Source organism: Vipera berus (genome assembly GCF_964194415.1).
Source record: "Vipera berus genome assembly, chromosome: 2".
In the NCBI taxonomy this organism is placed as follows: Eukaryota; Metazoa; Chordata; class Lepidosauria; order Squamata; family Viperidae; genus Vipera; species Vipera berus.
Window position 1 is genome coordinate 66925395 of NC_138203.1, and position 16331 is coordinate 66941725.

General features: G+C 43.8%; 1 protein-coding gene across 2 annotated transcripts in view; it reads right to left on the reverse strand.

The window, feature by feature from the left end:
- Nucleotides 1-5945: 5945 nt before the first annotated feature.
- The window catches only part of LOC308662669 (transducin-like enhancer protein 4), a 183298-nt gene continuing 172912 nt past the window's right edge, over nucleotides 5946-16331 (reverse strand). For both annotated transcript variants that reach the window (XM_081318751.1, XM_081318750.1), the window contains exons 15-21: nucleotides 15759-16008; nucleotides 13315-13562; nucleotides 10995-11142; nucleotides 10259-10409; nucleotides 9942-10018; nucleotides 7950-8390; nucleotides 5946-6409 (exon numbers count right to left, since the gene is read on the reverse strand). In XM_081318751.1, the coding sequence (XP_081174877.1) occupies nucleotides 8283-8390; nucleotides 9942-10018; nucleotides 10259-10409; nucleotides 10995-11142; nucleotides 13315-13562; nucleotides 15759-16008 (982 nt within the window). In that variant the 3' untranslated portion in view covers nucleotides 5946-6409; nucleotides 7950-8282. The remainder of the gene's footprint in view (nucleotides 6410-7949; nucleotides 8391-9941; nucleotides 10019-10258; nucleotides 10410-10994; nucleotides 11143-13314; nucleotides 13563-15758; nucleotides 16009-16331) is intronic.

Genomic DNA, 16331 nt, shown 5'->3' on the forward strand with positions numbered 1-16331 from the left:
CCGATGTATCGGATGACTCAGATGTGGGGGAGGAGGGAAACGAACCGGCTGATGATGATTTGGAGGCTTTGCAGAGTCCTCAGCCGGGGACCTCTTCTCAGCTGCGTGAGCCCGAGAGTGCGGAGGAAGATGACCCACAGCTGGCCCTGTTCAAGGACGCCCGACGCAGGAGGCAGTCGAGCAGGAACAAACAAAGAAAGGCTGTGAGACTCCTCGGGAGGAGGCACAGGGAGACCACGCCCTGAGCTCTCTATAAAAGGAGTGTTTGGGGAGGGGCTGGTTGCTGAAAGCAACTTTTCCGCTTGAGAAGACAAGCTCTTGTGTTTTTGTTAACTGCGTAATTAAATCTTGGCAGATGCCTTTTAGCCTTGGAAGCTCTCCAGTCTCTTCTTCTTAAATAGGGGTTTGCCTTTACAAGGCCAGAAGAGGGCTGGTTCAGAACAGTTTGCTTTCAGCCCCCACCCCTTATTACTACGATGGAGCAGCTTTTTGCCGAGAATGCCCAGCTCACTCAGCAACTTACTTTGCTGGCAGCTCAGGTGGCTCAACTGCAAGCTCAGGTACATGCTGCACCCCCACCCAGGAGGAAATGTCAGATAGCTATGCCGGATAAATTTGCTGGTAATCCAGAACTGTTTCCTGCCTTCCTGGGACAATGCCAGCTTTTTATCAGTGTGAGAGCAGTTGATTTCCCCACTGACCGAGATAAGGTGGGATTCGTGTTGAGCCTTCTGTCGGGAGATGCAGCTCGTTGGGGCACGCCTCTGTTGGCACAGCCTAGCCCTTTGTTGGATAACTTTGGGGGGTTTTGTGACCATATGCGCCTCATGTACGAGGACCCGATTAAGGCGCAGACTGCCACCCGACGCCTGAAAGTTTTGAGGCAGGGTCAGCGCCCTCTACAGGCCTATATCAGCGATTTCCGGCTGCTTAGCCAGGATTCCGCCTGGAATGAGGCTGCGCTCGTGGATGCCTTTCAGGATGGCTTGTCAGAGGAGATGTTGGATGAGCTGGCCCGCGTGGACATTCCCTCAGATCTGAATGGGCTGATCCATCTTTGTCTGCGGATCGATGCCCGGTTGCAGCAGCGAAAGAGTCGCCGTGCCACCCCACAGACCCCTGCCGCCCCTGTTGTGCGTGAGCCCCCAGTCCAGAGGGAGGAGCGAATGGAGCTGGGTGCCGCCAGGTCCCGTCTATCGGTGACGGAAATGGACAGACGACGATCGGAGGGGTTGTGTTTTTACTGTGGGGACCCTGGACATTTGGCTGCTTCTTGTCCAAAGAAGCGTCAGCGGGCATCAGTGACCAAGCCGGCCCTGAGAAAGTCCCCTGCTTTGCTGTCGGGAAACGGCCCGAGCCCGATCTAGACGGTGTGAAAGATCGGGCGACCCACAACGACCACGCCGAGCGATGCCGTTCCGACGGTGCCTGTGAACCTTCACGGCATTTGATTTTGGAGGCACGTCTGATCCTTCCTGGCAAGCCAGAGGGGATTCCGGTCCATGCCTTAATTGACTCTGGGGCTACCACTAACTTTATGGATTCGGCCTTTGTGGCCAAATGGGCTGTTCCCCAGTGTCCAGTGGATCCGCCCATGCTTGTGGAGACCATCGATGGTCGAGTGCTCCTGTCCGGGCCTATTACGGCCGCCACGCAACCCGTGTGTATGGCCATCAGTACCCATGTGGAGGCCATTCAGTTCTACGTCACTTCGGAACTGCACTTCCCCGTGGTCTTGGGACTGGCGTGGCTCCGGGCGCATGATCCACAGATCTATTGGTCTCAGAACTTGGTCACCTTCCCAAGTTTGCAGTGCGTGGACCACACCCGCCATATCTGTGCCGGCCAGGTGGAGGGTTCCCCAGGGGTTTCCTTGCCTCCCGAACTGTCCGACTTTGCTGACGTGTTCAGCGAGTCAGAGGCGGACCAATTACCCCCGCACAGGCCCTACGACTGCTCCATTGACCTAGTCCCTGATGCGCCTCTCCCAGTGGGGCGTTTGTACTCCATGTCGGAGCCCGAGTTGGCTGCATTGCGGGACTTCCTGACAAAGAACTTGGCTCGTGGTTTCATCCGGCCCTCGTCCTCGCCAGTGTCTGCGCCCGTGCTCTTCATCAAAAAGAAGTCGGGCGAGTTACGGCTTTGCTGTGACTACCGGAAACTCAACGCTATCACGGTGCGTAACCGCTACCCGCTGCCCCTCATCCCCGAGCTCTTGGACCGACTCCGGGAGGCTAAGATCTTCACGAAACTGGACCTGCGTGGAGCTTACAACCTCGTCAGGGTTCGGCCGGGTGATGAGTGGAAGACGGCGTTTGGTACTCGCTATGGACATTTCGAGTACACGGTGATGCCGTTTGGCCTGACCAACGCCCCCGCTGTGTTTCAGCATTTTATGAATGACATCTTTCGGGATCTGTTGGACCAGTTTGTTGTGATTTACCTGGACGACATCCTGATTTACTCCCCGTCGCGTGAAGCGCATCATCAGCATCTCCGTCAGGTCCTGCAGCGCCTCCGGAAACATCGGCTGTTTGCCAAGTTGGAGAAGTGCCAGTTCTACCAGGTGACCATTGATTTCTTGGGCCACCGCATTTCTCCTGAGGGCATCGCCATGGAACCGAGTAAAGTTGAGTCGTTGCAGAGTTGGCAACCCCCGCGTCGCGTGAAGGATGTTCAGCGACTTCTTGGATTTGCCAACTACTATCGGACATTCATCCCTGGCTTTGCTGCCTTGACAGCCCCCCTCACCCGGCTCCTGCAGAAGAAGACTCGGTTCCAGTGGAACGCCCCCGAACAACAGGCGTTCCAAGCTTTGAAGGACGCCTTCATGAAGGAGCCCATCTTGAAGCATCCTGACCCGCAACGGCCGTTTGTTGTGGAGGCGGACGCCTCCGACATTGCCATTGGGGCCGTGTTACTCCAGGCAGCGACGCCCAACGGTACCCTTTTCCCTTGCGCGTATCACTCTCGGAAATTGAATCCCTCGGAGCGCAACTATACCATCTGGGAGAAGGAGCTGCTGGCCATCAAGGCGGCGTTCGAGGCTTGGAGGCATCATCTGGAGGGGGCGCGGCATCAAATCGAGGTCCGGACGGACCACAAGAATCTGGAAAGCCTGCAGACCGCTCGGAATTTGAACCAACGCCAGATCCGGTGGTCCCTCTTCTTTGCGAGGTTTGACTTCCGGGTGCGGTACATACCAAGCGGGCACAACCAGAGAGCGGATGCTCTGTCCAGGAAGCCCGAGTACACCCGAGTGGAAGACAAGCTTCCGCCCAGGACAGTGATCCCCGTCGAGTCTTTTGCTGCGGTGCGGGAGCCGGTGGATATACGGGCTCGGATCCGGGAGGCGCAGCAGCAGGAGGCGTGGGTGGCTCAGCGGAAGGAAGAGGTGGGGCCAGATTCGCCTTGGTCGGTCACGGATGGACTCCTGTATTATCGTGACCGGCTCTATGTTCCAGGAGGGCCACTCAGGGGACTCGTCCTCAGCCAATGTCATGATAACCCGGCTGCGGGGCATTTTGGCCTGTTCAAGACTCTGAACCTGGTCTCCCGTACATTCTGGTGGCCCCGAGTCCGACACGATGTCCAGTCTTATGTCACCTCCTGCGTCCCATGCAGGCAGGCCAAGTCAGCGACAGGGGCCCCGCCTGGTTTACTGCAACCTTTGCCAACGCCCAAGAGACCCTGGGGGGCTGTGTCCATGGACTTTCTGACGGATCTACCCCCATCCTCCGGCTTCACGACAGTGTTTGTGGTGGTGGACATGTTGACCAAGATGGCGCACTTCATCCCCTGTCGCGGCTTACCGTCAGCTCGCGCCACTAGTCGCATGTTCATCCAACAGGTGTTCCGGCTGCACGGCCTTCCCGATAGAGTCGTCTCCGATAGGGGGGCCCAGTTTACAGCCCGCTTCTGGCAGGAGTTGATGCGGGCGTTGGACATTAAGGTTTGCCTCTCGTCCGCGCATCATCCTCAGACCGACGGGGGTACCGAGAAGGTCATCGGCATCTTAGAGCAGTATCTGCGCTGCTACGTTAACCTGCAGCAGGACAATTGGGTGGACTATTTGGCCATAGCCGAGTTTGCCTTTAACAACTCGCTGCACACCTCCACGCAGATGACACCGTTCTTGGCCAACGTGGGTTATCACCCCCGGTTTTTCCCCCTTTCTCCCGTGGACTCACCGGAGCCGGCAGCGAACGAATTCATGGCGGAGTTACAGGCGATCCATCGGTTGGTGCGACGGCAGCTGGAGAAGGCCAAGGCCGACTACAAGAGGTTCGCCGATCGGTCGAGAAGGGATACGCCTCCATTATCGGTGGGGGATCGGGTCTGGCTGTCCACCAGGAACCTACCATCCACTCGGCCGGCGAGGAAGCTGGACCACCGTTACCTTGGACCGTTCCCAGTCGAGGCCGTCATCAACCCGGTCGCCTATCGTTTAACTCTGCCACGTTCCCTGCGCGTGCACCCCGTCTTCCATCGGTCCTTGTTGGTCCCCGAACAACCGGCTTGTCCACTTCGCCAAGCGGAACCTCCCCCATCAGGACCTCGTGATGGCGACAGCACCCCCGAGTACGAGGTCGCCAGCATCAGGGATTCCCGCTGGCTGAAAGGTCGCTTCCAGTACCTGATCGAGTGGAAAGGGTACGGGCCGGAGGACTTCACATGGGAAGACGCGACCGCCGTTCATGCCCCTGCGTTGGTGACTGCTTTTCACGAACAGTTCCCATCCCGACCGCATCCGGATCGGCAGACCCGGGGGAAGGGCCCTGCGGTGCGGGATAGTGTTGTGACTCAGGGCCAGCCTGTGGGTCCGACAGCCGGCTCCGATGTATCGGATGACTCAGATGTGGGGGAGGAGGGAAACGAACCGGCTGATGATGATTTGGAGGCTTTGCAGAGTCCTTAGCCGGGGACCTCTTCTCAGCTGCGTGAGCCCGAGAGTGCGGAGGAAGATGACCCACAGCTGGCCCTGTTCAAGGACGCCCGACGCAGGAGGCAGTCGAGCAGGAACAAACAAAGAAAGGCTGTGAGACTCCTCGGGAGGAGGCACAGGGAGACCACGCCCTGAGCTCTCTATAAAAGGAGTGTTTGGGGAGGGGCTGGTTGCTGAAAGCAACTTTTCCGCTTGAGAAGACAAGCTCTTGTGTTTTTGTTAACTGCGTAATTAAATCTTGGCAGATGCCTTTTAGCCTTGGAAGCTCTCCAGTCTCTTCTTCTTAAATAGGGGTTTGCCTTTACAAGGCCAGAAGAGGGCTGGTTCAGAACACATGCAAAGCAGGACACTACAGCTGTACTATAGGAAGAAAGATATATTAATGAAAATCATATGCTGAAACCGTATCTGGCACTAACATCTACAAAGTTGCCAAACAATTCACTTCATATAATCACACAATGTTTTGGTTTAATAAACTCATTCAGAAAAAAAACCCCCATGGAATGGGAAATACCTTTTAATCTATATCGTATGTTCTTAGAGTAAGTTGAAAAAGCAATAACATCTGTTTGCTGGTTTCATACCGTATCACACAAAAGAAGGAAAAACTAGAAAAAATCTTTTCTTACAAGTTACTTATGTTTAATGCTTAAAAGTTTGAATGCACAAACAATAATCTACCATTATAGAAGTACTTGTGGTCAATACAATGCATTAGAACTATGTACAAGACACAGTTTAGTATCAAAATCTTTCTACACTGTAGAGTATTACGAAACTGTTAATGACATCAAACACTGAGCACTTAACACATTATTATTAATATTATTATTTGCTACCACATTTGGAACTTCAATGAACAGTCCATTTTAACTTGCAGCATTAACCCATTTCTAGTATGAAATTAAGTAATTTTCTACTTACACAATAAAGGTTTATCTACACAGTTCTTTTGATTTTGATCCATAGCAGCAAAGGCACTGTACATCAGCAGATCCACAGACTTAAAGGGGTTTATTTTTTTTTAAAGCATTCAAAAGGAATATGTCACAGGTCATAGTTTAACAGCAACAACAACAACATAAAAAGATAACACATGGTTTCTGGCACAATGGCTCAGCCTGCGTCCATTTCAGGGACGTTCAACTAAGACTTGGATAGAACTGGCGGTAAATAAAGCAAGTCCTTCTCTGAGTGAAAAAAATCCATTTTGTTCTGTACTTCAGAATGAGTGCTCTTCTAAATTCTAACTCTGAGGTCCTCACTTTTATAGTTTGTATTCGTGTCGGAATCCATTCCCTTCTCAGTGCCATCTCCAATGAATATATCAAATATTTTTTTTCTGTAATCTTTAGAACTGCAAAATTGCCCAAAGGCGCATATCTTTCTTTTCAAAGAAATGTAGCAAAAACATCCAGAAAGAATGAAGATGATCTTTGAGACATGTTATTGTACTTCTCTCTGAAATGTACAAAATAAAAGTGATATTAAAAATTCTGACCAATGCACTCAATTTTAAACATCTCAAAGTATAATCATTATATACTCTACAGGAAGTTGACAAAACAATGTCAAATTGGCTGCTTAAAATAACTTGTTAAGAGTATAGCTGGTTTTGGCTTGTATTTTCACAATTTCTTGTATTTAATTTTCCCGTAGAAATATGAAATTATTAAATTTCCTGAAAATATGGGGTCCACATAAACATGCATGATCCACTCGCCTCGGCATGTGGTTGCCTCTCATAATGAAGCACATCCTCAAAACAATATTATTATTTTTAAGCGGATCTTAAGGAAAAATCAGAACTCATATTATCTGAACTACCTAAATGATTTTTAAAACATCATAAGAATATAGTTAGGATACCAAGCCACCAGAGAAAACATGAATGACTGACAATTCAGGCCAAAATAGTAAGAAAGTGGTCTTATTAAATAAAACTTGCAGATGAGTAGAGGCTATAGAACATGGTAAAATAGGATTTCACCCCTTCTATAGTTTTCAAGAGAAGAGAGAAAGAGAATAAAATATAATATAGATTGATCAAATTTATAGATTTGTTGTCCATTATTGCTTGTTTTCAGATATAAACTTCAATTACAGTTGATAATTGTAACTATGGCAATCTTCCCTGACCTGAGTTCCCTCCAGATGTGTAAACTTTAGGATAAAGCAATGGCTGGAAATTTGGGAAGCTGAAAGTCTACTCATCTGGACAGTGTCCAAGGTGCATAAGACTCTGCTCTGGGAATAAACCTGGCGAAGCCTTGGATTTACAAGCTTCCCATTTCCTTTTATTCTAGTGCAGCTTCAAGGAGATCAAAAATCATTCCTGATCATTGGCTGTATTGGCTGAGATAGTTGTTAAGTTAACATCCAAAACAGCTGGATAGCCTGAAGTTGAGGAAAGCTAGTTTAGGAGAAATAAACACAAGACTATCAACTATGATTCGAAGTATTTTTTTATAAACCTCACTCAATATTAACCAGTTTGTCTCAGTAGACATAAGCAGCCATACTTTATTTATAATGAAAATGAATGCTTTTCATTTCATTGCATACACACTACAGAAAAAGCCTGTGGTTTTTGGAAGGTTTATACATGCAACACTTAATAATAGATTAGTGTTATTTCCAGGCAAATCCATAGTCTGGGAGATGGGCTTGTCATTATCAAAATTGCTGTTCAGATATTATAACCATCCATATCTGAATGACATGATGACTAATGGAGAAAAGATCCTATTTCTCTAGCATGTTTCATATTTCATATTCCTACAGGTTAATGTGAACTAGGTCACTGCCATTTGTAATACTGTATTTTTTTTTAAACTACATGACTTAATGAAACTCTTGGCTTAAATAATATCTGTATCACTTATGCAGATACACATAATTAGTGCATACACACACACATGCACAAACACACAGAAATTTGCCCTTGCTTCTCAATAGTCACACAAAACCCAACAATATAGTCATCAAGAATGTAACGCACCTTCAAATCCAAGGCAGACGCCGACTACTTTGTTTAGTCAGTTCCTTGTTAGAAAGATTTCTTTAACAAAATAAATACATTACAGCTATGTTACATAATTAAAAGAGTCAGTTCCCTGTTAAGTATGCTTATTCCATCTTCTTCCAAGTAGATAGCTGAAGATTTGGTTTTATATGTTCTTAATGAGTGCTTGCTATTAAATAGCAAGTCTAGTGGGAAAATTCCACAACTGTGTTGAACATGTTCATCCCTCAGATTGGGAAACAAGAAAAATAAAAGTAATATACAGCAAAGTGCTACTAGAAGGAGTACGGTTTTCATTCAGATTTGTCTTTAATAAATAACTTCATACACTGTAGCCTTCTTGTCCCCAGAGCCAGTGACAATGTATTTGTCATCCACAGAGATATCACAGCTAAGTACAGAAGATGACTCTTTGGACTAAAACAAGAAAAAAAAAGCATGTGTTAACCATTCTCTGCATAAATCAGATGGAATAGTAAATTAGTTCCTTTTAAGAAATAAAACAGTTACAGGATGGTTCAATTATACATTTCTGCTTCCTGTCTGGTATTATTCTCCAGTCTGTGCATCTTCAAACTTAATTGCAGTTAACTCTCCAGGCTTGAGAGAATAATAAGGTTGTACTTGGCATACATGTACTCTTCTCTAGAGATTAAAATCAACAAAACACACTTGTTACACAGTATTATTTTCTTTCTTGCAGCCTTGAAGAGTTTAAATAAAACAGAAGTGACCTAATGTGTATTCACAACCAATTGGGACAACCAGATGTCTAAAAGCAGCCCACAGAGGAGGCAGTTTGTGATAGAAAATGAATGGTTTGGTTTGCTTAAATACAGTTCAAAGCCTACTTTTAGCTGAAAAATCAGTCACACGCTCTATGCGGTGCAGAAAAACTTGGAACCTAGCTTGAATTCGGGCTTCGCAGGGGAAATAATTAGGCTTCAGTGATCCTGTCAGCCAATTGCGGTTTTGCTGCCTGATTGTGGGAAACAGGCCTCAAACCAAACAGAGGCGTGGCATGAGAAAAATGCAAAAGGCAGACAGAGTGGAGTGAAAGGAAGGCTCAGGAAGGCCAGACTCCAGAGTAGCAAAACAAGATCCTTGGGATCAGGCAAAACAGATCCTTGGGATCTTGAAAACAGAGGGAAACATGCCCCCACATGCTTTGGAGACAAACAATTGAAATCTCCATACTTGGCTTCATACCACTACCCAAAGCTACCAAAACCACCTTTAAATTCTTCCTAGTGAGCCATATGTCTTGCCTCTCTTTCACTGTTTCTACTGTTTTGTTCATTGTTGCATGGATTTCTCTTATTATACCATTTATCCTTGTGGTTATTATACTGTTGTTACTGCGTGTATACGTGTGTATACACATGCATGCCCACCACAAAAAATTCTGATTGCTACAAAGATTCCACTTTGTAATAAGTGTGGAAGAAAAACCACCATTATTTACCCTTTAATAGCAATTTCAGCAATGGGGTTGGAACTGGATTCAGCATAAAATGAAAGGCTTAAAAACAGCAAGGCTTTAAAATGTTATATAAGGTTCTCAAAGGATGAATACTGCAACACTATTGAGAGCAGATTTGGTCAACGGATATGCTTTGTAAAATCTACCACTGGCAGAGTTTATACAGTACGTGTAATTATTATCTGACATAAGCTAAAATTAAATGAAGCACTTAAAGCTCATGGTATCAGTCCATCCCTGGGATTTGCCCAAATAATTTGCATATTATCTTCCTCCATTTCTCCTTCCCAACTGCTGTATGCTGGATCATTAGGTCTACATCAGGGGAGTCCAACCTTGGAAACTTTAATTTCTGTGGACTTCAACTCTCTGAATTGGGGAATTCTGGGAGTTGAAATCCACAGGTCTTAAAGTTGCCAAGGTTGGACATCCTGGGTCTACATGATTTGGGGCTGAAAAGAGAGGGACTGGTTAATGATTTTTACCTGAAATATACTGGCTCCATAGGGTGTTCTCCATGCATTCAGAAGATTATCCTTTCCAGTGCTTACAAACCATTTGCCTGAAAACACATTTTATATTATAATTAGAGGAAATGGATTAATTCTACATCAGCAAAACTCCACTTCTTATCTCCCTATCTCCATTTGTGTTTTCTTCTGGTCAAAGCAATACATTACATCAAGATTTCACAAACATTCAGTCACACATGCAAAATTAAACAGTATCTTTCCTTTTCTGTTTCTATTGGAATTATGTTTAGCAAACAGACGAAAAAGCCAGCATGTATTAAATTGCTTACCACAATGGGCAAACTTAAGGGATAACACACAACTCTCGTGAAGATGGAGCTGATATTTGTCTGGTTTTGTGACATGCAACACTTCAACATTGCTGTTTTCCATCCCTACTGCCAACCATTCTCCAGTAGGGCAATAGCCCAGCGAGAAGATCTGAAATTATAAATGCATACAGATTATGACTTAGATACCTGGTGACATAATTATTGTTCTTTGAAAGACAAAAGACAAAAGAAAAGAAAAATCTTGTTAAAATTTTCTTTCAAAAGTTGGCATTACTGCAGTAGATCAAGATAATAAGTTCCAATAACTAAAGCCCAATTAATGCTGGGTAACATATATCAAATGGACTGAAGTAATATTCTCAAATACATTATCTTGGAATAAGTTCTACAGAAATGATTATCTAGAGGAGGGGTGTCCAACATTGACAAAGTTAAGACTTCAACTCCCAGAATTCTCCAGCCAGCTTGACCGGCTGGAGAATTCTGGGAGCTGAAATCCGTAACTCTTACTGTTTGTAAGATTCTGCATCTCTGAACTAGAGACCTCATTCAGTCTGAGAGCTTGTGAATAAGACTCAACAACCTTTTGAGGATAAAGAAAGAATTGTTATCTACCCAATTCTGCAATGTTAAAAAATATTTCCTTTCCTGCCCTAATCTATTAAAAGAATGCAAAAAGCAAAACCGAAGCGAAGAATGACTTCCGTATGTCATGGGTTCTGTAGAAGAGTACCTGGGATGTGAAGTCGTGCTGCTGCAGTTGCCTCCCTTCCCTCAGGTCCCAGGATCTGACAGTATTGTCCAAGCCTCCCGTCCACAGCTTAGTGCCATCATTGGAAATGTCAATGCAGCTGGCTCCATCTGTATGGCCCTGGAATTGCCTAAAGATGCCAAGTTGGGGGACAATCACTTTGGAAAACGTTCTTCTGCTAAAACATTGCAAAAGTTTCCATGCCAACTTTTAAGGGATCCCCAAATAACAGAGAAAGCAAAGCAATGATTTCTTAAAGGGGAGAAGGACATCCATTGGATTTTAAAATGCTGGAAACACCTTTCTGAATTCTTGCAACTGTTTGAAGTTACAAAGGCAATGGAAAAAAAGGTGACTTACAACCAATCCTTGCACTTACAATTGTCCCCATAGTCACATGATCCAATTTCAGGTGCTTGGCAACTAACATGTATTTGCAATGGTTGCAGCATCCCAGGGTCATGTGATTCCCCATTTGTAACCTTCCCAGCTGGCTTCCAGATTTGCATCTCCAGCACATGATTTACTTAACAACTGTAGTGATTCATTTAACAGCCATGGCAAAAATTGTAAAATCAAGCATGACTAGCTTAGCTTAGCAATGGAATTCTGATCCCACTATCTGTACGGAGTAAGACTACAAAGGAAAGGACATTTTCAAAAGCATTAATGCAATGGGTTTTGGTATTTTAAAAGGCACTTAGAAAGAATAGGTGTTTTATTATATTATAAGGTTAACCTGCTACATTAACACATTTTTTAAAGTCTGGTGTTGAGCAGTACAGAAATATCACCAGTAAACAAATTAATAAATAAAGGCTTATGTTTAGAGAAGAGTTCTGTATCATAAAAAGCCCCCACTACCAGTTTTTTAAATGCTGTTTCAATAAAATAACGTCTCTTACTGCGATATTTTTTTCTAAATAGATCTATGTAATTCAGTTACATAAATTACAAAAATTCAGATTTTGGGGGAATATAATCAAATACAGATATTTAACACCTCAGTATATACCCAGGACCACGTCTTCTGTCCCTGTAAGACCTTTTAAAAAGATATTTAAAACCAATTCTTTGTTTAAAAACAAAACAAGATTCTTAAGCACCTTCCATCATTGGTAAGACCCTGCATGAGACCAATTGTTAACTCTATCATTTGTTGCTACCCATGTCACTCATCATGCATAGGGCACAACTATCCTTACAGAGCCTCCAAACAGGCTGCCTAATATTGCCTGGTATTCCAGGATCCTAAAACAGAGTGGGCATCTTGCTACTCAAACACATCTTCTACACAGAAAGGTTGAAAAGAAGAGGGAGGTGGATAGAGTATAAGCACTTTTCTCTGCTTTCCTTCCACACAGTTGGTCTGACAGGCTTTGTGAATGTCTGAACAGGACTTCAAAGTGGTTTTAATACAGAATATCCTCCATTTGGTTATGAGCTGATGACATCTCATGTTTTCACAGAGAATTATTCTTTAGATTGTGCACAGGCTATTCGTTTTCATTTAGTTTTTCTTTCCACTAGAGATAACTGCAAACCAATATTTCTCTGTGAATTCCCAGCCTGGGGCTACTCATACTCTTATCTCTATTTAATTAGGTTTACTACTTGCCCTGCCCTCAGATCTCAGGAGCAAATTAAATTCAGACATAACATTTCTTCCCTCCCCCTCTGCCCCCAGGACTCATAATGAGACAAAGAAGAAACAACAAAGGCAAAAGATGGATTTTTTTTTAAAAAAAAAAAAAGAATAAAAACACAAATGACTGGTATACTAGTGACACTCTTTGGCAGGATCCCAAAATCATATCTACATGGTTATTACCATCTGCAAGCATATATTTTTCTATTGCCCTCTAGTTCTTCATTACCCAGTTACAAAGACACCGCTTTATTTTAATCTCCCTACAGTATCTATATAAAACTGATATTCTAGTGGATGCCTTGAGGCATCCCGTGAATTTGGAAAATCTACAGAGCCCTGCACGAATCAGAAATTTAGCTCTTCACTGCCAGTCAGACAGACAGAAAGACAGATACACAATCAAGTTCAGCTTAAGGTTGAAAGAGCTGCTAATGGTCTCTGTTGGGAAAACAGCACTTTGCTGATGGATTTCTTGCATGATGGCCTGAAAAGGTTGCAGGCACACAACAGGCTCTGTCACTCTTCCCTGTCTAAAAGATGGAATAGCAAAGATGGGAGAAAGATTCTGAAAGATAAGGGACATTGAGCAGCTTGGTAACACGGCAACAGCTTCTTTTACCAATGCTTTTTAATCTGGTTTGATTGACTTACCTGACCAGGGTCTGATTGTGCAGGTCCCATACTGCAATGTTCCCATCGCTACAGCAGGAGAAGCACACCTTGGAATCGGGGCTGATTGCTAGAGCATAGCAGGCAGGCGCTGAGGATGTCAACTCTGCTTTTATACGTGGGGTGGGTGCCGCCAGGTCCCAAATGGATAACGTGCTGGCTTCCCCACCGACGATCAGGGTGCGGCCATCGGGGAGTAATCTGCAGGAGCGGATGTAGTTATCTCTGTTCTGTAGACATAGAAAGCACCACCAAGAGATTACTCGGAAGAAAGAAAAAACATAATAAAACGAGGTAGAAATCTATAAAATTACTGTATTCCCTTTTGGTTTTAATGAACTCACGAACCATTTGAATGTAGGGCTAAAAAAAAAAGTGGAACAATGCTTTATGTTTTCTTTAAGAAACAGCCATCATTCTCAGCAAAGAGTTATTTTTTACAAAATCTGTCCCATGACCAAAATAAGTTGCAAAAACTGGAATGCTCCAGAGTGATCTGGAAAATACAGATGGATCTCTTTCACAGAGGTTTCATTCAGCACACGTCTAAAGATCATGAAATATCTAGTAACAAAACACCACATCTATGAGAAGGAGAAAGATTTGATCCTGGAGCCCTGAGACATAACTGTCTCTTTCTCTCTCTCTCTCTCTCTGGCTTTTGAACTTGATGCTAAGATTCATCAGGAGTTGAGAGGGTTTCATTTTCTCTCCCCAAATGCTGCGCTAAATTTGCCCCTTTATCACAGTTCTCTACTGTGCATTTGTTCATTTTCATTGTGGAGGAAATAACATGCAGGAAGAGGAAGATAACACAAGAATGCTGCAGATCACTGGGTAATTGTGGGGGTGGAGGTCAGTGAAGATTTCTGCACACATGCAAAATGAGAAACAGATCAGAACAGCACGTCAAAAACCAAAGATAAATTAAATTGTTTAGTGTGGGTAATTGGTTCTAGTCTATAATTAACAGCTACACGAAACCACGGATGAGACTGCTAGTAACAAGGCCCACCTATACCTTTCATAATCTCCTGATAATGTTCAGCATACTTTGATTTGGTAATGTTTTCAGTAAAAACAACTATGTTAAATAGGGGAATAAGGGAAGGCTCACCAACGGGGATCTGGTTATCATACAGAATTAATAGCCTCCTATTTAGTGTGGGAGTTTTACCTTGCCTCAGTGTACGGGGAAAAAAAATACTGACATTTGGATGGTTCTTTTTTGAAGATGAAAAAAATAATAATAGAAGCAATTGTTTCTTCATGTTCTAAAAGGCACCGACCTATTGAAGTGTAGTGAATCCAGCTTTAAATGGAGGGATATGGAATTAAAACCTTACTTCTAGCTACCTACTTATGTTTAATGGTGTTTCTACTTAAGCTATCCTACTGTCGACATTGGTTTCAGTCAATGGCAAAACTGATGAATCTTTAAAAAAATATCTGACAAAGGATTGGGAATCTTCCAGTACAAATGTGGACAGGCAAGAAAGACTGTTAGAAGAAAGTCCCACGGCATGAAGAAAACAGTTGCAGGATCCTTCTAACGCTCAGTTTAACTATGAGGGCAATTCGGAAATAAACCTCCCATTTGGTTATCAATGACAGACACTCGCAGATACAGAACTTTTATTATACACATTAGAAAACTACAACATTACGTTACTTTTGGACATAATCGCCATTTAAATTGAGGCACTTGTCATAACATCTTACAAGGTTTGAAATTCCTCTGTAGTAGTTGCTTGGCGCTAAATCTGGACTATCAAGATGATGGGGTGATCAAAGACATCCCAACGGAACTGTTTCAAAAGTTCTTCAGTGGACCTAGCGGTGTGCGGGCATTGTCATGAGCACACTGGAAGTGGTGCCACAGAAAATCCTGCCAAATGGGAAGATGCCAAAGGAGTACTGCAAGTGAAGTTCATGGAGCATGGTTCAACCATCAGTTCAGATATCTACTGTGAAACGTTACGAAAACTCGGACGAGCCACCCATAGCAAGCATCAGGGACTCAACTCGAATGGAGATTGTGTCGAAAAGTAATGTAATGTTGTAGTTTTCTAATGTGTATGATTAAAAGTTCTGTATCTGTGAGTGTCTGTCATTGATAACCAAATGGGAGGTTTATTTCTGAATTGCCCTCGTACATTGCCCACCTTCAGCCATATAACCAACATTCTTAAGCATGATATTTCTGTTAAAAAAAGTGGAAAGGTCCTTTTAACATTCATTAAATTCCATAGTCTATAAAAAGAGGTTAAAGAATTAATCAGCTAGTAAAGATTAACAATCCCTGGCCACTCGTATCTACAGAAACTACATTAAAATATCACAACCACCAAATTATTTACGTATGGCACAGATATCCTTCTAAAGCCATCGTTCTCATTAAAGAATTACTGTTATTTTTAACTCACCAAACAATCCAGCTGAGAGACAGGACTTTTATTTCCTGGATGACTGATATCCCAAACCTTGACACATCCTTTTCCACCAGTGTACACGTGCCTTGTTGGGTTGCTAATAGTAACTGCACATACCACTTCCCCGTGGTTTAGGGTATTAATCTGTCGAGCATGACGTGGAATTCCTGGCCCAATAAGGGCATCAGGAGGGAAAGGTACAGGTTGCATCTGACCATCAGCACTTACATGAAATGAGTACGCTCTAGGTTAAGCAGAGAGAAATCCTGTTTTAATTACTCATCTACTAGCCAATGCAAACTTACCAAATACAGTTAATGCTAATGCACAGTTTGTAAAATACATAATATTATGTTACTATGTTTTAAGTTGTTGAAATCTGGAGTAGAACATTGTACGACTGGCAGTTATGTCACCTGCAAAAAATTTATCAACAGGTTTCTTGAAATATTCTTCCAGGGAGAGAACATTCCAGTGCTTAAAATTGCTATGCTTAAAGTATAATGTGTTGAAGTCCTTAGGTAAAACTTTATTAAAGTTGATCTAGAGCATAATGCAAGGACATGT